Source organism: Anopheles cruzii, chromosome 2, assembly GCF_943734635.1.
Source record: "Anopheles cruzii chromosome 2, idAnoCruzAS_RS32_06, whole genome shotgun sequence".
Taxonomy (NCBI): domain Eukaryota; kingdom Metazoa; phylum Arthropoda; class Insecta; order Diptera; family Culicidae; genus Anopheles; species Anopheles cruzii.
In genome coordinates this window covers 58,904,225-58,927,721 of record NC_069144.1, presented here as the reverse complement: position 1 = coordinate 58,927,721, position 23,497 = coordinate 58,904,225, and the positions used below count along the sequence as shown (strand labels likewise).

The 23,497-nt window shown below is 52.0% G+C and overlaps 1 protein-coding gene across 1 annotated transcript; it reads right to left on the bottom strand.

The window, feature by feature from the left end:
- Window positions 1–41: 41 nt before the first annotated feature.
- LOC128268229 (cAMP-dependent protein kinase type I regulatory subunit) lies at window positions 42–22,628 on the bottom strand. Its single transcript, XM_053005267.1, has 5 exons — window positions 22,256–22,628; window positions 5,038–5,397; window positions 3,398–3,617; window positions 3,166–3,320; window positions 42–3,099 (listed from the first exon to the last, which is right to left on the bottom strand). The coding sequence occupies exons 1-5, from the start codon at window positions 22,418–22,420 to the stop codon at window positions 2,878–2,880; spliced, it is 1,122 nt and encodes a 373-aa protein (XP_052861227.1). The 5' UTR covers window positions 22,421–22,628; the 3' UTR covers window positions 42–2,877.
- Between the last annotated feature and the right edge of the window lie 869 nt (window positions 22,629–23,497).

Below are 23,497 nucleotides of genomic sequence, written 5' to 3'. Positions count from 1 at the left end.
AAAAGCTGGTTCTCAAACAATCCTACCCTAGCGCGGTCGTGTTGTATTTGTTTGCTTTTTATTCATACACATTCACTTAATACACGTTTGCCTCTCCCCGCTCGGCGTATCACACTCTCGGCCGCGCGCGTACCTCTGTCCGTCTGTCTCGTATCCTTCCGGTAGTTCTTTTTCCGGTAGGGAACAATTATTCCGTAAATCTACAGACGAAAAACAAAGCCCAAAGTGATTCGTTTTGCTGCTGCTGCTGCTAGTGATGGAGATGATTATGTGGTTTGCCTCCGACCGATCGACACTTGATCGTACGAATCTTGCTTACTATTGTTCTGCGCTCTTCTCCTGTGTCCTTCACTACGCCACCGTTCAACGACAAGGTTCGAAAAAGTACAACCCAACAAACTGTGTCGATGTTGCGATCTTCTCTAAGTCGATCTAACGTTCGAAAAACTAACTGCGCGATCGTTTTCACTAATCTCTAGGAAAGTACGGCGAACGCGATAGCGGAAGTAGCGTTAATTTGGCATAGATTTGGGTTACGGATTAAAGTGACCTATCGGGCTAGCAGATCCTATGGATCCTACGGAACGAAGAAGAAGCAGAGTGATGATCCTTGGCTGATCCTACCTTGGGAGTGGGGTTTTGTCCTCCGCTGCCGCGTGGTTCGATTCTAATCCGAAACCTTAGTCCCTCTTAGACAGAGAACTTTCGGGAACTCGACACTACTCTACACAATAGGCGCAGCGGCGGCTTGAGGCGCGGCTTGAGAAGAGTTTGCGCCATCGAACAGCAGACACGGAATAGTGAAAGGGAAGTAGTTGAAGGCAAAGTGGGTGGCCACCATACTACCAGAGCGGAGAGTTCGAAATTACCTACAAAAGATCCTCTACACCCCGACGACGCGTGAGCCTGTGTGGTTGTGGTTGTTGTTGTGTGTGTGATGTGAATGTATTTATACGAAAAAGGTCCAGCCTTATCTAACTGCTAAACTTTGCCACGGCTAACATGCTGCGGTGCTCTCCATCATCGTCATGCCATCGGGTCAGATGTGGGTTTGAAGGGGAAGTTTTAAATTAAAATAGCTTACACACCGGCGCGGTAGGGAACCGATCACGGGTCACGGGGACATTGAAGCGTACCGAGAGAAAGCGTACAGAAAGATCAAACAGTCAAGACCAGTTCCCTCCAATTGCGATCGCTCAGTGCAAAGACTCACATTCCAAGGTTGATTAAGTAACTTTAGTAAACCGCTCTCCGCCCGCATATTGATCGGATTGCATTCAAAGGTGGAACACATCACATCGGGAAGCGGGACACTGTGCTGTGTGTGTGGTGTTGTGGTGTGTAATGAATGATCACGTCCCCCCACGGTGCCACGTCTATGTGGCACGTCCTTTCCGCGTCAGCAGTTCACCTCAACGAACCACATCTCAGTTCCTTACTCTCAGTTCCTTCCTTACAGATACAGAAACACGAAGATCGCTTATTCGCAAAAGTATGCCCATTTTACGCTTATAATCCGCGCGATCGCACCGCGCACGGAACGCGGTCACAGACCGACAGACAAACAGACAGACAGACAGACAGAGTCAGAAATGGGTTAGTTAAAAAACGTCTAGCGGCTCGTCCTTCGTCCCGCCGTTTTACACACACACACATCAACGGACATACTGACACCAAATGTGGAAACAACACGTTTAAAACGACACCAACGTAATGTACCTGTGTTTTTGATTCCTGTGTTCCTGTGTTCCTGTGATCGTGGATTTTCGTGTGCCCTTTTTCCATTTCGGGGGATTCCGCGCAGTTCGCGGTTTCAATTGTGCTTCGTTTGCGTTATGGTGTTGGCCACTTCTTAGGCGGAATTGTAGGTAGGTGTTCGTGTGTCTGGTTTTAGGTTTAACTTCACATGCCACGGCCACCGCAAATTCGCACCAAATACAAAAATGCCCAAAATGGCTAATCACTTCTGCTACTTATCATCTTTCGCTCGCCCCTCTCTCTCTCTCTCTGTGCCTGTCCCTTAATTGTATCGCTTCTGGCACGGATCGTCCCCGTGCCCGTTTTCCTTACAGTTCCCGGGCCGGGCCGGAACCGCACGCGGGTTATAAATAACTTAAAATTTCATTACTCTCTAAAAAGACGTTAATAGGGGAAACAAAGAACAGGACGTTTATGATACAAATGGTGCAAAATCTCTCTCTCTTTCTCTCTGCGACCCTAGCTGATAATTTTTCCTACCCCGATCTCTCTCTCTTTCTCTCTCTGTGTCCCCGAACGCTTCGCGTGGTGTTTCTGTTTAATACATTGGTTGGGTTAAAAAACAAAACGGACACAATCGGACACTTTCTCGGCGGTCTCGACGGCATTCCAGGTCCGTCGTTCCGCTGTGACTTTTTAAGTAAACTATTCGCCCCGCACCGGGCGAGAGAAAACGGAACGGGCTGTGGCCATGACTCGTCGGGGTTATCTTCTCCGAAAGGGGTCTGTTTGTGTGCCCGTCCTTGGGCCCGTCCTGCGGCAGGCCACGTCCCTTCCCGAAGTGATTGGATATGCTTATAAAATGATACTCTGTAAACGGTATTTTAGTCCGCACAATCTGCATCGAATTTCGGGTTTCCCACTAAAAAAGGGGAAGTGAAGAACAAAAGCTACACCAGCGGCCCTCAAGCGGGGGGGGGTCCAGTCATTTTCCAGTCGCTGACCCAACAAACTGACCACGAAATGGGTGTTTCTTTCTAAGCTGTAATGCGCGGCGTCCTCTGGCAACACGGGGGCGACGACCAAAAAAATCAAAGGGTTCGCGACAAAAGAAGGCGGCCGCCACGCCACGGTCCGGTTGGGTGGTGGTGGCTTCCGGGACGTGTGGATGTGACCACTTCAGACCGACAGCGAAACGAAGCTGTTGTACTGCGTTATGTTGCGCTTCAGGATGTCGGCGCACAGCCCGAGGACCCGCTCGAACCGGGCACGGTCCAGCTTGACGCACTTGAGTGGCCCGCGCGCAATGACGGTGGCGGCCCGGGGCCGGTCCAGCAGCAGTGCAATCTCGCCAAAGTAATCGCTCGGTCCGAGCCGGCCCACTTCCGCGGCCTCTTCGTTCTGCGGGAATCGAAAAGAAGTGAATTAGTCCCGCGGAGGGTCCAGTTCCAGTGATGGGTGTCTTACCTCGCCCCGCTTCTGCATGACGGTGGCACAGCCTTCGACGATGATGTAGAAGTCGTTGCCGGGTTCGCCCTGCCGTACGATCGTTTCGCTGTCCTCGAAGCTCACCGGTTCCAGGGCGTCCGCCACCGTCAGCCGTTCCCACTTGTCGAGGCTCTCTGCGGAAACAACACACTCGATTAGCGTCACTCAAACACCGGAGCACCCCGGACCACCTAGCCCCGGACTCCCGTACCTAGGATGGACACTCGAGACAGGAACTCCTCGTACATCTTGCGCTTGCGGATCGTCGAGCCCATCAGGATGCGCCGGTACGAGTCCCGGTCGATGCCCCACAGCTTGACGTCGGTTTTGGCACGGACGGTGGCCGCACGGGGCGTACCGTAGATGAGGGCCAGCTCACCGAAGCTACCGCCCTCGCTGATGGTCGTCACCTGTTCGCTATTTACAAAGACCTGCAAATGGACACGCAACCGAGGAGTGAGTTTTTTGTGTTTTTTTCGGTGCGGTCAAACCTAACGGACGGGAGGGCCTCAAACTAATGAGCACAGGTCCCATTATTATTATGCTGGGTCGTAATTTACCCTCCGAGAGACACATAAAACATTGCCATTTGACGTTTCGTGGGCCGCTCCCAACCGGAACGGAACATATGTGTTTGGCGGCCGGCCCACGTCCTCCCTCGACTCCGGTTCATTGTGTGGGTGAACTTTTAATTAGAAAAAGTTTTCGTTTTGTGCTCCCATCTGTACACGGTGGCCATTTTAAACCCCAAGCCCCGAAGCCACGGGAGGCGAAAAGGTCAAAAGGAAAGTTTTGGCTGCGAACGACAATTTTAATCTCCGCTTAAGGGCCGCGTTGGGTGTGATGAAACGGTGGTGGCCTCTTTCGCTTCACAACAAATCCTGACCGGACCGGAAAGTTCTAATTGAAACGACGGCAAATCAAATGGCCTCCTTTCCGCCGTCCGGACGCGGGCGCGCCCGCCCAATCAGATAATCGGCCTCGGGTCTCTGATTGTTTGTGCGGACCGGTGATTTCCAACCGGCCGGGGCGTCCGGCTCCCGTCCGGGGGCAGAGTGACAAACCCCATCTTACGGTCGGTCAAGTGACCGCAACCGCAACGGCGGGGAATAAAGTGGCCAGTAAACGTTTACCGAGCCCCTTCGACTAGTAAGCCAAACCTCATTTGTGATGTAAGCCGGGGTCTGAGAGCGGGGTTCGACCAATCTGGCCGGGGCTCGACGGCCCAATCATTCCGATGCGGCTCGACGTGACTTAGGAGGGATAATTTCAGGGGTTATCGGATAAGTGAGGCGAAAGCACCGGCTGGAATCGGTTCGGGTTGATAACTTTTCGTGAAATTCAAAAGATCCAGCACCGAATCCAGCCAGACGGGGGTCTGCCAGGCTATCTGCCAGCCCCCGGGAACCGTATTTACTGAACCGTGTAAACCGACCAGACGTTATCTGCGCCCCAACAATGCCCTAGAACGGACCGCAAGGGGGCGGCCACAAAAAAACCCGCAAAATTGCACGGGCGCAACGTGAAGAACCGGGTCAAGGGAAGGACGCAAGATTCCTCTCCATTAATTAGCCACAACAAACAGCCCCCGGCCAGCTGTTCCAACTCGCACAGGAGGAGGTCAGAACCGCACCCAGGCGCGGGGGTGCCAGACGAGAACTTAAATTTGCACGCATCTTGTGTTTGTTTACTCATTTCCGCGGCGCGGCGGCACCATAAAATTTTACACCAGACCGCGGGATGGCCGCGGCGGAAATTTGATCGAATGCAATTTAGGCCCCTCGCCCGTGCTGACGGATTGTTTGTTTGGCTTCGGGAATTACGCAGCAACCACAACCCTCGATTCCTTACCTCAACTTCGCCGATGTCGATGACGTAAAAGTTGTCCCCCTCGTCGCCCTGCTGGATGATCGGGTCGCCGGGCAGGAAGGTGCACGGGAACATGGCGTCGAAGATGTCCGACCGCTCGTTCTCGTCCAGGTGCGAAAACAGCACGTTCTTTGCGATCGCCTTCGACAGCGCGGCCATCGTTTTGTAGTCCTTCGGGACCACTTTCTTCACGTAGCTGGTCGCGTCCTCCTCGGTGACCGGCTCGGCCGAGATGCCACCGCGGCGCCGCACCGGCGGCGCCGTGGTCTGTGGCATCGGACTCAGATCGTCCAGATCGTCCGGTGTGGCCGCCTGCTTACTCGCATCCAGCTTCGCTTGCTCCTGTGCGAGAGAGAGAGAGAAAGAGAAAGTCATTGAGATTAACATTTCAGAGGGTTCCAAACAAACAACGCGAGGCCACGGCCACAGAAAAAATCCGCTCCGCGTGAATAATGGAACCCCGTTCCGCGGGGTATCCGATCCGGGGAGCGGATCCAGATTCTCATGTTTGTTTACAGCATCTCATCGGCGCAAATATTTACTCCCCACTCAGACCTTTGGCCACTGTGTATAAAATCTTAAGTAGCCTTACGCACTCGAACAACACACCCCCGGGGACCGGATCGATAGGGGTCCCTTTCTCCGGTCCGGCACGAAAAAACCTGTTGCAGCAGTTTCACGGTTCACCACGGCTCTTTTTCGACCGTTTAAAACTCACAATTTTGTGGGCCATCCTTGACCCTTAACCTTCACCCACCGGCGGCGTGTGTGTGCGAGGGAACCAGGGCGAGGGCCCGTAAAGTACTTTCTCGGTCCAACGCTCGGCCCTGCGCCATCTGCTGCTTGCGTGACTGATTACTATTTTGGAACTCCCTTGGGGGCTCCCGGGACCAGTCGCTTCTGACAGAGTTTCCACAACTTAACCCAGCCGAGGCCGAGGCCCACCTCGGGTGGGAAAATGATTTGCCACTTCTGTCGAAGGCGCCCGCCCGAGTCTATTAAAGGAACTATTTGTTATCGTCGACCCGGTGTGGTTTCTGGCGAGAAATGACCAATTTTAGACACGCAAGACCGCATCGCATCCTCACGCGGGACGCTAGTTTGCGCGAACATCTATTTTAGCAATATGTCCCCCGGCGGCCGGAGCGGGTGTTTGGCAAAGGAAAATATTAAAATATGACGGGAACGGCAATCGTCGCCACAAAGTGGCCACACGACAGATGAGCAAGCGAAAGGCGAAAGCACGCAATATTGATGAAGTAAATATTGTTCTTCTAAATAGTGTTCCGAGACCGGTGTCGCTTGTCCGCTGGGGCGCGTCCGGTATGCAAAAAACAGCAAACAACGCCACAACATATGTTTACCACATTCTACCCGCGTTCCGGCCTTCCGTCCGTCGGTGTTGCCGATTGTTGCTGTAACAAACCCCAAGTCTGGGCGTCCGACGTTTGTGCTGCGCACTGACAATAAGTAATTCACTATTGAAACGGGACGCACTGTTTTATCGGTCCGAACCGAGTCCGAGTCGAGTGGCGCGCCCGACTAATTAACACGTCACACTCGACCGAAATCCGATTCCGAAACGCCCGACTCCCGAGAACGGGGCTTGAGATCTTTTCTCCGGCCATCTCTTGCCTAGAACCGGACGCCCGAGTGGTGACCTCATGGGATATTTAATCCCGTGTCACGTGAATTATTCATCCAGCTCCGGGCAGACTTCGGTAACTTCTTTCAAAGTGGGCCGACTGTGAGTCGGGCAAAATAAACTACAGAGCTTTCGTAGGACAAAACTCTGGGCCACAACTTGTTGCAGGTGCCGGCGCAAAGTCCAGCCACAAAACCCGAACACCGAAAAGCTAGGCTTTAAGGGGCGTAAAACTTTGAAACAACATCCAGTGAACCTGTAAGCAAGAAGGGCTAAGAAACGTGCTTATTTACACGCCGGAGTTGGACCGCCGGAATAATGAACCGGAAAGAGATTGATTAGACACTCATTTGTCTTAATCCGCGCGGCGGTGGATTCGCGGACGGACCGACTGCACGAACTGGTTGTTGATTAATTGTGCCCCATTCATCATCCGTCACCGGTCCGCGGTCTTTGGGGTCTATTGCTGCGACTTTAAAACACGAGATCGAGCATGATTGAATCAACTTTTTGGTCAATTCTCTCCGCGAGGACCGGCCTTCCAGCGTGTAGAGATGATGGGATCACTTAACCGGCCCATGGTTGATGAATCGGGTGGGTTCCCAAAATTAGTCTCCCGGGGTCATAATAGCACGTTTATTTAATGGTGTTTTAGGTTTCCTTTCACGACCACCATCAACAAGAGGTTGACGTCGCGGGCGTGCCCACTTGGGACCCCGCGGGACCCAACCCACTCGGCGGCGACGAAAAATTAGCACATGTCACGTGTCGTATAAGGCAAGACAAGCGAGCACCGAGGCCAAGAGAGTGTGGGACGCAAAACAACAACGCGACTGATGAGAGCGGACAACTGAGTGGGATATCCGGCCATTGCGCGCCGTCGCGCGCTGGAAGATGGACCACATGTTCCTGCCCTGCCACTGGCACTGGGCGCGCCCGCATACAAGATACCAAGTCGGGCGGTTCATTTACTCAATCACGGTCCGTGTGTCAAACTTTTGATTCATCGCGCTCGAAGTGAGGGCCCATTTGTCTTCCGAAAGCAGCGGTCACGTTCAATCGCATGTCAAGTGTCCACACTTACTGGTGCCGGTGGCCTTCAGTCAGTGAGCATTATGAGCGAACGGGTATCAGTTACGGCCGCCTATCGGGCCTCGTGTGAGGTATTTAAATAAATGTAATCTTTGCTCGGAACCCGCCTCAGAACTCGCCTCGGAGCACAGCCCAGCACATTCAACACACTATTCAGCGTAGCGTGGCCACACAATGGTTCGACGCAGAATGAAAGCTCCTTATCCCTTGCCATAACGGTCGATTGGCTCGTCTTTTCTCCACATCCGGCGCTCGGACTCCGCGCGTTGGACCACCTTTATTTTTATACACCCAGAGCGACCCAAGACCCAGAATGGCCCAGACCTAAATGGAGTAAAATGAAAGTTCATTACATGACCGACCGGGTTATTAAAACGTAAGTACGCCCCGCTATATTTAGCACACGCCAGCCAGCCCTTTTCGGAACCGTGGTGACTTGGCATAAGTAACGGAGCGCTCGCTCCTTCTCGGTCTCGGCCTGGTGGCCAGCCGTGCCGTGACAAGCGTGAAGACAGCACATCTTCCAAGAATTTGCTTGAAGAACGCGCTTTACGAAAAGAGGGAATCAATAATTTAATCAACCAAATCGAGTTCCCACACCGGCCACGACCCCTTTGACGCACCAATTCATTTACGGGGACATCGGTGAACGACGTTCTAATGTGTTGGCGGCCGGAAGAAGAACGGATCGCCGGATCGTCTGCGTGCGCTAATTGTTTGACGAGTGATTAGAAAAATGTTTGACCACAATCAGCTCACGTCACGTCACCGGGGCACAATTATGGGACAAGCGTGTGACGCGGTTCGCGTGTCGTCGATGATTCGCTCCCTCGGCGACGACGACGACGAAGCCCGTAAAACCCGTCAAATTGGAATCGGGGTTCTTCATTCGACAACAGGTTGTTTCCAGGGGCCACGAAAGACAAGCTTCCGGAAGAAGCGGGCACCCGGAATTTCATTTGCCACCGCAGACACACACACAAGAGTGTCTGTTTTGGGGGAGAACTGGTCTGTGTGTCGCATGCGGCACGATTTCGCCAGCGGCCTTCATTGGGCCCGGTATGGCCCCCGGTCGTTAGGGCGACAATGTGTCCTCTTCTGCCTGAAGATGGCCACCGAGTGCGCGCGCTCTCTAGGAAAATATGGCCACCGCACGACGACGGTTTATTGCTTCGATAAGCAGCGGGGCCAGGTGTTTCAAATTTCGACAACCATCCCAACAAGCAGCAGCGCGCCTGAACGCGTTATGACGCAGGCCACCACCACCATCGTTAATGGCAATCAAACCATATGGTGGTGGTGCCGGAGGCCAAAGATTGCCGCTTCGGAGTGCTGCTGCTCCGGAGAGACACTTTTATTAAGACAACCGGGTGCGCTGGCCATCTTCATACCACTTTTTTCGTCCACTTCCCGCTGGCCCAGATGGACTACAATTGAAGCTAATTTATGAAGGCACTCAGACATCTGTTGGCTGCCGTTCGGGGGACGACCACGAGACGCAGCCGCGTTGACAGCGAAGAAACGGAAGGTTCCCGTGGGCGGACAACTTCATTTCCGACCACCGCGGCGGGAATTTTCACCAAATCGGCCGCGTAATTAATGCGTAGGATCCTCAATGGGCGTTTTGAAATTTAATTGGCATTTCGTGTCGCGACCCGATCCTGGCCGCCGTTCAAATATTGTTTGTGCCGTGCGTCGATCGAGAAACAATGTAAACAACAAAACTCCATGGCGCACACAGAAGCGGCAGCTGTCGGTGCCAATGAAACGGACCGGACCGCCGGACATTTGTCCATGTCAACGCCATTAAACCGCGGCGAGGCGAGACGGTGCGAAAAGATCAGCAGCGCCCCACGGCGGAACACACAAAAGCACGGAATAGGACGAATGGCGTGGACGAACTAAAAATACCCTGTCCTGTCTACTTCTCCTGTCGATGGCCGCCAGCGCCAGGTCGGTTGGAATGTGGACTTGAGCTTGTCCGCCCCTCCCCGCGTGCGTTACACAATGACGGTGCGATCGGTCGCCGATCCTTTGGTGGAAAATGTAATAACTTCGTCGTGAATCGAACCCAAAGTCCGGGGGACAGGTGTGTCGGCGTTCAACAACCTGCCCGTGTTGAAAGATTAAAATTAAATTTCTGGCACCGTGCCGAACCGAACGTTCGGCGTTCGAAGAGTGGCCGCATGATTTAATCCTGTCGCAGCAAAAGTCTGTCACACACTCCACACGTCACAAACGCTCGCCCGCAAGGCTCTGACAGGCACTCAGATTGTGCCGGTCCACCAGGCGCCTCCATCACGCCCGTTATCACTTTCGCTCGCTTGCTCGGGCACGTCACGAGCGTCAGATTGATCACCATCACCGGTCGGTCGAAAGGTTACTTAATCTAATCATATCAACGACCAACAGCGTATTTGGACAGCGTATTGCGGCGCTAACCTCGCTCATTCTGTGTGTTGACGGACGGGCGGGTGTTCCGGGAACGGACGGACGGGCGATGATGGCAGTCGATTCGATCGATCGATCTGATGGCACTCGTTTCCGATACTCTTTCCGGACTTTGGCACTTTGGTGCAGTCCGTGAAATTCTACGCGGTCTCTGCCAACCCTCTCTCTCGCTTTTGTCACACACTGAACCACCGCGCGCCGACGGCCGGATTACGACTACGCCGCGAAGATGCTCTGCTTCCCTCCAAACGGCGCCGGCCAGAGAAATGTATTTTTAGAGCCACACTGCACTTGGCGCTACTTGGCCGATCGTTCGCTGCTTTACGACGATCGGTTGCTTCCGAACCACGAAACTCCGAAACATTCGCACCGATCGTGGCCGACCCGATTACGACCCTTCGCGTTCAGGAACAGCGCGTTGGAAGTTAAGTAAATAAATAAATAATTATTTCGCCAAGTGGCCCATTAAACGGGCGCGAATTCCTGGCTGGACATTTGTCGCCCACAAATCAAATCACCGGTTGACAGTTTATTTCTTCGATCCGATCGGGAGTCCGACTGCCTTCCAGGCACTTCCCGCGGACGACGACTAATTCAATTTGTGGCACACTACACTACAAAGTAGTAAACACTTCTCGGTGGACACGTGCTACCGCGTGCGTACCTTTGGCGCGACTAAGCGCGGACGATCCGTCGTTACGGTCCGCAGCAAGATCCGTTCAAGAAACGAGCCACCCGACGACTGTTGCTGCTGCTGCGAGCGTTCGGGTTTTGCGACCGGTCGGTCGGTCGGTCGGGTCGGGTCACTAACGCGTCACCAACACCAACCAACACGAAGGCCCCCCCCGGCCGCCGCCCACCCAGGACCAGATAGTGGCGTTGTGCTGTAGGTGTGACACACTTGTCAAGAGCCGTTACTCGCCGCCACTCTGCGCCAACCAACACATAACGAGGTGCGGTCCGCCCTCGTCTCGATCGATTCCACATGCCGCCGCCGGACGGGCGGACGGGGGGGGGGGCTTCGGACTAATTCCATCAAGCGCGTGTGACAGTGTGGGTTCGTGTCACGGGCAGCTGTTATCGCCCGGAGGGAAACATCTTGAGCGCGCCTCCATTGGACCGTGTGTGTCTGTAATCGGATGCCGTTATTTACATCTCATAAGGAGACTCGGACTCGGGGGCTGCCAATTCCTTACACCGGTTGATGGCCGGTAACGAGAATCGTCACAAATATTGCCCCATAGAGCGAGCCCATCAAAGCTAATGTACCGATCCCGGGGCGGGGATTAATTGACCTCCCCTTGGTTAAATTAGTGCCAGCCGTGTCCAGTGCTCCACAACGGGCGCCGGTGCCATTAAATCATCATACGCGGCCCCGTAGTCCGAGAGTCCGTTTCGTCCGTCAGACGGCGTCAGCCCGCAATCGTAATGAATTTATGGCGGTTTACTGTGGCGGCGGCCACTTCATCGCTCAAGTTGTGAGCTCATAAAATTAAATCACCGTACAACGGGGTCGGTCACTCTGGGCGACTCCCAATGTCCATCAGAATGTCGGATTTGCCAAAAAGGATGGCACCAAAAGGTCGGACCGGACCGGATCAATAGCCGGATGCTCAGCGGCTCGGTTTGTGCAACAATTGATGCCGAAGCGGATGTCAGGGGTCCTCCGTCGTGTAGTCGTGGTGACCTTGAAAAAAGGGAGCAGTGTTACGGGACCGGACCGGACATCGGATACACTGCAAAAAAACATGGAGCACCACTCTCGTTATGATGTTTCCATTTCACCGCGCACCCGACACACGCTGCTGCGTCCTCTTATTTGCTCCCACGGGTGGGTAACAAGGACTTCCGGAACGAGCCACGAGTAACACACGAACACACGGGCTAATGATGGCCGGAAATGTGCAGTTCCATTTCCAAAATGGAACGGAAGCAATCATCCTTGCAACACGGACACGGACGGTTCGTGTGTGTGTGTTCGGCAGTTGATCGACCACCATCCGGTGGCCAGTGCCAGAGTGTCCAGTGCCATGGTGTGGCAAAAACAATAAACCTCATCACGCGGCAGGGAGGGCATCTGAATGGGACTGTCTGGAATCGCCTGGAAGGAATTTTAATGAGATCGCGGAACGATCACGCACGATCACGAGCAAAGTCCCGTGGCGGCCACCACACAGGGCCTAATAAATACTCCATCTAATGCTCCATTAATCTATCCACGCCGACGGGCCACGCCATCGGTAAATTCTAGTTTCCGCGCTGTCTCGTGGCTCGAATGATGATGATCCGCGGACGCAGCGGCCACAGACACTTTGTGTTACTTCTTGCGGCGCAGACCAGCAACCAGACCTCTTCGCGGGGCCTCCTGGGGGCCGTTCCGAAATAGTATTCCTGGTAGAGTGGCGCACGCAGTGAACCGGAGAGGTATCTCCCGTGGCTCGCGTTGTTTGGATAACGGCCGTGTAAATATTGACTCCTCTCGGACGGGGGAGACAGAGAACTCGGAAGAAGCAACAACGCGGACTTACCTGCGGAGAGAGCATAAAAAAAGAAGAAAAGAAAACAATATTTTAGCATCACGCGGATATTCACGGCCGGCCGGCCGGCCAGCCACAGAGCCGGCGAAGGCTAATATGTTGGGACGTCAGATTAGATCGATTGGAAAATTTATGTGAATTTTCCACCCTCGAACGGGCGAAGGCCGGGGAGTATCCCCGAAAGGCCCCCCGGGGGCCGAAAGAACACACACACTTACCAGCGGCAGAGTCAACATGTTTGCGCGCACTCGTCTCGTGATCGTCCCTTGTGTTGAACTTTTTTTTTTACTTTTCACTTGAAAGGCCCAATCTGAGTCTAAAGGAACCGAAGGATATTATTTTCCCAAATTTTTCTTTAAATTTTGACGAGCTTTAGAGCATTTCGGTGGCTTTAAGCGTGATTTAGATCCCGCAATTTCGCGTTGCTTTTTGGCGCGCGTGTCAGTTTGCGGATATAATATTACGCCTTGCGTCTCGGGACAGGACGAAAGCGGAAGATTAATAAGCCGCGAGCCGCGTGGTGGCGATGGCGTGAAAAAGAGTGTGTAAAAAATTTCAATTTCTCATTGCCGGGGAGCGTAAAAAATTGCGTCCCGCACGTCACGGCCAATTATTTTCCACTCACTTCACGCCCCGGACGCGATGGGCGCGATAAATTACGATTCACAACCACGCACAGCATGATTTACCCGTGGTCGGCCCGGGTCTGGCCGTTATTCGATTAGAAAACTTAAATTATTGTCGCAGCGACGGCGTGGGGATAAATCAATTAAAAACAGATTGCAAAAATGGACCGACAACGGAGGAGGAGCTACTTCCGAAGGTCCGTCGGAATGAAGGCCGTCGAAGTAAAAAATGCGCTTCATTTGGAAAACATTGTCCTCAACAAGCAGATGGCGGACTTTAAATGCGGGACCCTTTAAAATAGATTTGTCAACAAATTGCAGCAAAAGATGATTATTAAAGAGCAGGAAAAATAACCCTCTGCCGGGAGAAAAGGATGTCCATCATCTCGCAGCGAGCGACACGATCCCCGGAATAGCTTTGTCAATCGGTAGGGGCCCTGTGCCTTTGCCTGCCCCGACACCTAATCATCATTCCGAACGGCGCCGCCAACGACGTGCTATCCTTTCATCTCACCCGATCCTCTCTTTAATCTCGGAGCGACCGGAGAGTGGCCACCGGCGGCGCCCGCTTCCATCAATCACAAACTGGTTTCACTTACCTCCGGCGGTTCATTTTAATTTTCCCAAACTGTCGCGCTTCAATGAAAATGTTTATTCCACCGGATCGCGGGTCCGCAAAAAGGGTCCCCGCCAATCAATAAACATCATCCTCGCTACAGTTCCACGTGGCGTGGTCATCGGGCCTTTCTCTCTCGCGGCCGAGGGGGATCAATTGGTTTTATTGCGATGCCCCCTGGCCGTGGGGAAACTTCCTTCACCGCCACAGTTAAGTTGCGTTAATGGACGGCTCTCTGTAAACAAGAGCCGTGACCCGTTCCGCCAACCCATCCTGGCGCGGCTTCCCACCACGCGTATTCAGTATCGATTATTTTGGAACCACGAAATTGCCATCATCCTTTGCCGGGGGCTTTGGTTTCAGTTTTCCAAAGCGCGACCCGCGCGAAATATTGTTTCGCAAGCTGGCCACAAACCCCCGGGGGCGTCACTTGGGTGAATTATTTAAACAATTCACTCGTCACACGTGAGCCCCAGCGACGTATGGGTGGTGATAAACGGTGAAAAATCGATTCACGTCCCTGTGTGGCCGTTATGATCCGATTAAAGTGAACCCCTCTTGGCCTCGGCCCGAACTGACAGCTGTTTGGGGTTTCAGGCCCTCGGATGCACAATGCACCAGTCGCACCAGCCGCCCGTGCCATTTACACTCGGTTACACACGCTTCCCCGCACGCGCCCTTCCCGGTTCCCGGGGTTCCGGCTGTGCCAACTGCAGGGTTTCATAAAAAAGGAAACAATTTCCCACGAATCATCCACAGGCCGTCGTGCTGCCGACGTAACCCCTTTTGAAGGGCAGCAGGAGCAGTAGCAGCAGTGGCCCGAAGCCGGCCACGGACGGACGGCATGATAAGGCACACCAGGCAGCACCAGCAGATTATGCACTCCCCGGTTCCCGGGAGGGAAAGACAGTGCCAACGCAAGCCCAGCTCGTAGAGCAAGACACCCGACCCGACGTTCAATAGAGCCTCCATTCTTCTGCGCCGGATTTATCACGGAAGGAAGTGAGAAAGTTCGGACAAGAGCACCAGGAGGGCATCAAGAACAGACTCCCAACATTGTAGAGCACCGCATTTCAATCGCATTTGCAACCCGTGCCTTCTTTGCTGGACCCGGGGGGGAGGGAAAAAGCGGACACTCCACACGGACACAGGAAACGGTCTTGGGGGCTCAATATTGGCGGACAAACTTTCAACTATATTGAATTAGCAACCGCACAAAAGTTACCGGCGTAACTTCATTCTGTGCGTACGCATTCTCGTCCTGCCTCCAGAAATGTCTTTGAAGCCCTGTCCCTTTCCGGGAAGGACTCACCCAAAGTAATGCGCAATATTTGACCACCTTCCAACAAAGAGTGTTTTGTGGCCACCGAACCAGAAAACTGTCTTCCCCACTGGAACGCAGCAATAAACATTTGATTTATGGACTCGAAAACACAACTCAGTTCAAGCGTACGCCGGAGACGATAAGACACCGATTGCTGCGTGACAGCAGATTGCATTACGGCCGGGGGTCAAGGACAAGAATCAGAATAGATGGTTATTGTTTTTTCATCTCAACTTTGCCGCCTGCGGCCGGCAGTATCAAATGATGATGCCACATTCGCTAGAATGTTATATCATCGCCCATCATTCGAATCGATTTCGATCGGACCAAATTCACCGAACACCAGGCGTCTCCATGCCCCAAGGGGAAAGCGGAACTTTGCCACGCGCCTTGCACTGCAGACCCTGTGCCAGAAAGTGCCAGTGAGGTGAGGTGCAAAAAGGTTTCCAATCAAACCTAACGTGGCGATGGCAAAAAGAAGTTTAGCTACTGAACATTTGAATAATTTCTTTTTGAATCGCTCTTTTGAGACGTTGAATATTAGGTTGAGGTGCTAAAAGCAAAATTTGGGGGATTAAATTAAATTTAGAGTTTTTTTTACATGTTTTCATATTCAAAATGCAGAATTGAGGCCGACAAACGCACGGTAAACAATTCACAAGACGTTATGCTGTTTCTCAGCTTGTACGACGGCGAAAACCTCGGAACTCGAAACGAACTAATGAAGAAGGTCGAAAGCTTATTAATACGAGTTTTAGTGGTGAAACAAACAATGATATTGCAGAAATATTCGACCCAAATGAGGCAAAAATCGATTAAATAATCAAGGGTTATGAAAACGAAGATCGTATTCATCAAACTAAAGCTCTTATACTGAATATCTCCTCCACAAACCCTTCTGCCTGTCTGTCCGACCGAAAATATTCGACAAAACCCAAAATCAGGTGGTAAAGAACTCCCTTTCGTGCATGTCATTCGACATAGTCTACAGAATGTAGACAAATCTGGCCTTGTTTACAACCAAATTCCGCACCTAGCCAAGGCCAATTCGAAAAAAAGAGCGGCCCACTGAGAAAAGCCCACTGAGAACCCACTGTGGCCATTCATGATGTTGATTCCTGAGAATGTTTGGCTTCAGAATGTCTGAGCGGATACTAAACTTGTTTTCGCCGAAGAGAAATTTAGCTTGTTCCAAATATGTTTGACTAATACTTTTCTCTTTTTCAATCGTCCCTGGATACAGCAAAACTATCATTTACACATCTTATATAGTGTTTTTGATTGATTTTGGATTGACTAAAGCAAAGTGTTCATCCTTGTATTTCCCGAAATCTTTTGTGTTCTTAAACTAAACTTCTTTTCGTCATCCACTGTACATTAATATTGATGTATTTTTATTGCTTTTCCCGTAACTGATTGGCGGGAACTCGCTCGGTGCGACCTTCCGAAGGGAATCAATTGTAAACGGTAGAATGATTGGGGCTGATGCAACAATAATAAGGACGACGGCCAGACACTCATGTTCTCACGGTGTCTGTCACCGTCACCTCCGAATTCTTTCCCCAGGTCCCCCTTTTCGAGGACCCCATTTATTTCAGTGATAATTGAAATCGCTCCAACCAAAAGCGCGCTGGAATATGGAAAGGCACTTCGTTTTTTGGTAATGACTTTGACCGTTAATGAACTCGGTTTGTGCTTAATGAATGCCACAACCAGCTCTTCGGTATACTTTTCAAGAAAGTTAGTTACGATCGATTTGCTTGGGCGTCGCTTAAGAGGACAACATTCCAAGAACCTTGTGATTCACAGCGTACGTGCTTCCGTTGCGCGCCATGTCTTACTCTACAGTGGAAACTTCTTCCGAAAGCACAGACAATGTCACGGGGGACAGATGCTGTGGCCGCTTGTAAACAAGGCTTTCATCGCGGAGCAGCACTCTCCACAAAAGCCACCGACGCCCCCGAGGGTGTTCTATTAAACCAAAACAAAGCCAACCGCCCTCGGGACAGAGGCTTTGAATTTCCAAGTGATTTGCGCCGTGGCGTCATGTCGCTTGTACCCTGCACGTCAACCAGTGGGCTACGTGAAATTAATTGCACGCAACGAATGGCTTAATAAAGGAGAATTTTTGCACCATTCTCATGTTGGTTAAATAGAAATGTGTGCCATTTTCTAAAGGCGCGAAAATCGTTAGAATTTTCCTGAACCCAAATGATACCAATCAAAGTTTCCTAATAACATAGCGGCCAGCACATGAACGATACGGGTTTTTACGGTCCCCCCGGCAAAACATAGGTGTTCTGTGGCCTATTTAAATCATTAACTTACGCCACTCCATCAACCGAAACCAAGTTTTTTGCGCAACGGAAACACTTCTGCGACACTTCTTTATTGGGCGCCAAAGAACAAAGACCCTGGGCGGGGGAGAACTGCGACAATTTATTGTTCTTCGCCCAAAGTTGCCACAATAAATAGGCGGCCGGGCGGGCTTGTGACCTCAAAAATTAAGACCAGGGGGGCGCCAAAGACCTCAAGGGGGGCGCCAAAAGATTTTCCGACACTTTCCGGTGCTGTTGAGCCACGTGCCGTTTCGCGTGCCGGTGGCACCTGAATTAGTTTGACTGTAGGGTGCCCACCACAGTATGGACCGCAACATTCCCCCCCCAGAGTGGGAAAATGAGTTCAACAAATGACCGAGAAAGGGGACCACCAGGCGTGAGTTCCCCGCCGGTGTGGTTCAGTAAGCGAATGATTAATTACCGGACTAAACACGGCACGGCAGGATAACGCGTGCCTAGTGCTTGGTGACGAAACACACCGCAGCCGGTTAATGACGTCGCACCGGCAACAGCTTGTACCGTAGTTCCCGTAGTTCCCGTTTCTTCATCACACGTAACACGGGACATTAGGATAAAAATAGCCCGATCCACGTCACAACCGATCGGGGTGCCAATCCTTACGCTCGGCTCGAGGCGCCGAATGGTTTGGCGACGAATAAATTAGACTTTCCCGCAAAGGCGTCGTCCTGGCCGCCACGAGCGGACCGATTTGGGATGCTAATGGTTAATAGTTATGGCCACCATTCGGAGGAAGTCTCGTATGTAGAGCGCGAGCGAAGGGCCGAAACCGCAACAACAATCGCACTCGGAATTCGGAAGCGAGCAAATGCGGGTCATGAACAGCGAATGTGGAGCAGTTGTTTCCCTCCCCAGGCATTTTGGCGCCTAACATTGACCTCTTGACACACCAAACATTCTATTGCGAATGAATTTAATGTAAATATGTTCTAGACGGCCCGACACTTCTCGACGCACCAGAACTTCACCATCGATTAGATAACAATCGCAGCGACCAAAGCCACCGGAAACCGGAGCGGCTGCTTTCCAAAAGTAAAACCTTTTTTACGGTCCGAAAAGCGATCAGCAAACAAACGCACAACAGACACGCACGGACGGGACAGGATACTCCTTCGACAAAACCGGCCGACGCGCCACTGACCGACTCGACTCGGGAAAGGACTCTTCTGCACGGAGGGAACACAGAACGCGGGCGCGATGTCGGCGTCTGAACGGCCTGAACGCGGCGAGTGTCACTTCTGCACTGGACTCGGCGGTGGCGCGATTCGGGGAAGATGAACCGACGACGATGACGACGCCGGAAACCAGATGCTTCGAAGTGGAAGTCCGAATATGAGCGAGAGAGAGAGAGCGAACGCGGCACCGGGAGCATCATTACCGACAACAATATACCGCGGGGAGTGTGTAATCGAATGGCAACATTGACATTGACGTCGTTTCCACATAACCGCACTTATGCTGAGGCCACACGCCACACACACACACACCTGTTCCTTGGGCCGCACCCGATGGATTCCTTTTGTAGCGTCTCCGAAGGACACAGGAAAGCAGTAATCCCACGTTGCCTTCAGCGCCAAAATTGCCACACGGCCCGCTCTCCGATGACCTTCAGAGAGTGAGCGAGTGATTTGCACGATCACAGAGCCGGCCACCGAACGGTCGGTCGATGTGTGGTGTGGTGACCTTATCGGAAAACTCGGGAAAACGCACGTGTGTGTTAGAACGCGGGCGCGAAAACTCGTTGACGTCACAGCCAGCCACACCGAGAGCCCGCTCTCTCTCTCTCCGAGGACAACAAAAGTGGCCGAAGGAAAACGCGAGGTTCGGCGCCCTCTCTCGCTCAAAGAAAGCTCCCTTCCGGGGGAAGCAAAAGCGACCCGAAGCTTTCGAGCACCGCCAATCAGTAATGACGGCGACGGTGAAAAGCTTTGTCCAGATTCAGCTTGGAAAGCTAAATGGATACGCAACAACCACAACCGCTTCGTTCAATGCGCCATCGCGGCACAACAGGAAGCAACAGGTCCCCTCCTGCTGTGGGAAAAGTTTGCACAAATCACCACTTAATGGAACTAATAATTGAAAACCTTTTCGCTGAGATTGACAGACCGTAATTTGAGCACGAAATGATTAGAAAAGTTTTACGTAATGGCCAAACAGGGTCCAAAAAAAAACGGGGCGAATCGTAATGCCGTACCTGGGTACCCTCGGTTAACGATGCATCTAAGGCACGGTCGGATTGGGCTACCTCTCCGGTACCGGTGGAACCGTAATCCTTGACAACGGTGTCTCCCGGGAGCCGATGTATCCATTGATTCGTCCGCTGGTTGCCTTGGCCACCGGGCAGCAGTAACGCTCGATTTGTGTCAGCATCACCCGTCACGGCCGATTCCGGTCGACGGCGGCGCACCACCGTGTAGAAGCGGAACCTTCGTCTGCTACCCGGGGCATCATCGTCGTGCTTCGACGAATCCCGGGACGATGGGAGGAAAAACGAACGGACACGATTGAGCCTGCCGGAGGGACCGGTTGTGGTCTGGACTCCGCGTGATTGGTGCCGTTTCTCTGGTGCCTGCACACCAGGTAGCTGGTCCTTCTGTTCACTCCGGACTTCGGTTGTTGTGGTGGACGTTTCAATGCCAAACAGTGTAGCGAGCCGACTCGTGAGCTGATTGCCCATCGCGTAGCAGAGTGGCTAGGTGGCTTTAATTTAATCACAACGGGCACACTAAAGCGCCCAACAACACTGGACCAACTGTGGCCGGTGGCATCCACAGGCCCAATTGCGTTGGAGGAAAATTCGCACCTTCAAAAGGCATTTTATCTAATAATCGATACGGAGCTGCGATCGGATTGAAAACCGTCCGAGATCCTTGTCGCACGTGAATGCAAATATTTGCCCACGTCTTATCAAAGGGGAAAGAGCGGCCAGTCGACCAGAGACAGGGCGTATCAGGTCTCATGTTTCCCCCAGCGGGAGGCGCTTGGCGGCGCGCATGGCGAAATAATCACTTCCATCGATTCGCTGATAGAGAAGGGTGCAGCAGGTAGATAGGTAAAAGCCCGTTCCCGACTTCGATTTTCGATCGTCGCCCTCGTCCGATCTGACCGATAAAAACCCCGCGTCGTCGTCGAGGGTAAAGCAGCGGGGTACGATAAGATTAACAAGCTGCAGTGTGCGCCATCCTTGACATCCCCGGCCGGTGGTGCATCGGAAAACGTGAACCATTCCTTTGTAGAGAAATGAGGCCGAGTACGCTAAGTGCAAAGTAGAACCATTTTAGTAAAAGTGGTTCGTACGAAATGCGAAGGGATCTCTCGAATAATGTGTTTGCATATTCATTTCGTAGAAAGCACCAAAGTTCCAAATTGAAGTGGTTACGTTTCGTTAGGTAACACCTCCCCTTTCACGCCCCGTGTAGGCGGCACTCATTTTGAATAAATTATGCAGTTTTAATTGCAAGATTTCTCCGTCTTTTTGGCACATTCGTCAGCGTATCTCTCACCTATTTTTCCTATTAAACGATATCGAATTTAACTTAAATAATGAATGAGTTAGAAATACATTTACAATTGGTTCTTGTGTGCGAAATTCAAGTCGATAGTTTTAAAGGCATACAGGAAATGTAAAACATTCTATCGCTTATCGTAAAGGAAGCTCGTAAAATGGCATTTATCTTTACTTGATCGAACACAGCCAACAGGTGACATCTCGAGCATTTCGTGATAAGTTCGACTTTCACCATCATTTTCGTCACGGTCCCCAATGGAAGTCCCGACGAAGTACCCAAAGCAACTGGCCACACACCGAGATCCGGTAGCGCTGATAACGCGAACGGTTGCATGTCCCACCGACACGCCGATCGAAACTCGGGTCGGGTATGACGATTTCGTAACCTTTGGACACACGGCATGATAATGCCCCTCCAAAGCAGGCACGGGAACGGGAAATTATTACCAATTTATGAGAGGCCGGCTCGGGTGGCCGCGGGCTTTTGCAACACAATTAAGGGCTTTGCTTCCCCGAAGGGGGAATAGGGTGGTGATTTTCGATACAAATTGCACCGCGAGTCAATCAAGAATCAATCGATTCCTATTTCTCCCGACCAATCAACTTGCCCGTATGTGTGTGCGTATCTGTGACGCACTGCAAGCGGCGCGATCGTGATCGTGAGGCTGGCCATATAGAAACGCAGTTATTGCACACGTTGCCACAAGGTCACATCCCGAATGGGGACGGGGGGGTGTTGCAAAGCAAAAGTGTACGCCGCATCAATCGTGTGACGGTGGCGCAACCCCACCAAAAGCGGTGCCATTATTTTTATTTTGAAAAACATTCTCTTTCTTCTTGCCGCGACATGCGAAAATTGGGTTTATATTTTTATTCGAATTTGACAGCTCCGTCACTCCATCTAGAATGATCTGTGTGTCATAAAATGCGAATAACGCAAAGTTGAAATAATGTTGAAATGAAAGGCTAATGAAATGTTCAACTAGCCATTTTCTGCGCACGGTTGCTACGTTGACCTCGAAAAAGGGGAAAAAGGCTACCTACCCGTTCTAGCTGCTGGAAGTACTGCCGCAGGAAGACGATCGGGTTCTCGGGCCGTGACAGGCACAGCTGCACGATGCACTCCTTCAGCAGCCGCAGAATGCGGTGCGTCTGAATGTAAGATTCACATTCCCGCAGGTGCTGCTCTTCCTCCAGTGCGGACGACATGCTGCGGTCTCGGCGGTAGGCGACTTTCACGGGCACTAACGACGTTGACGAACGACGGGGGGCGAAGATATTAGCACGTTGGTGACTGACGTATGTATTCTCTCGTCGCCTACGGTGATCCGCGAACGGCGAACACTATCTGCTCGCAGTGGCTAATCACGAAACCGATACACGCAAGGCAATCACGAGGCTGCTGGTAATTGACGGTCGATAGTAAAACTGGATTGATCTCGCACGCGAAGCGACCAACTCTAGAAGGCAGATGACAGATTGGCGTGCGCTCGGCACACACAATATGTTTGCTTTGATTTTGCTCACGAACAAGAAACTTTCACGTTAACAACGGTTGCTACGAATGGTGGCTCAGCACAGACCTTAATGTGCACCCAAATATGGAACCGTTTCGAAGGTGCAACAGCCCCAGGAGCACTGTGAAGTCACTAGCACGACATAATGGGGACACTATAGGTTCGGTGCGTTGAACGAGAGTTCCGTAGCCTTTGTTGCAGTGCAGGAAATCCGGACGGCCGGAAGGAAACACACCCCACAGATTCTCTGAGTTGCAGGCGGTGCACTGTTGCTGAAGTTGCAGTAGTCACAAGATGGAAAAGGGTGTGGGGAATTGCCTATTGCGACGATGACGATGGACGGCTGGTTGGTGAGGTTTCACCTCCAGCAAACTGTGTGTAGGCGTGTGTGGCACTCCTGGCGGATGATTCACCTGGCTTTATCCGGGCCGAACGGTAAGGGTCACTAGCAAAGCGTGAACACTCTGGAGAGCACTAACTATCAAGCACGGTATCACACGGGATGGGGAAATTGGTAGCCGTGTTGTGTTCGAAAAAACAACACAGGACCAAGTACAAACTATCGCAGCAGAGGGACAATGTTTTGTGCACCTTTTCGCGTTTTGACAGTCTCTGCTAGCAGAACAGCACCGCGAATGTTGTGCTCTGTCTCACTCTAGCTGTCTGACAGCTGCTCGAACGACGAATTCGAGCTGTTCTAGTACTCCGCTCCCGAGCGGTCCAATGAAAAAGGTACGTAAATCATTCATTTGACAACTTTGTCAACATT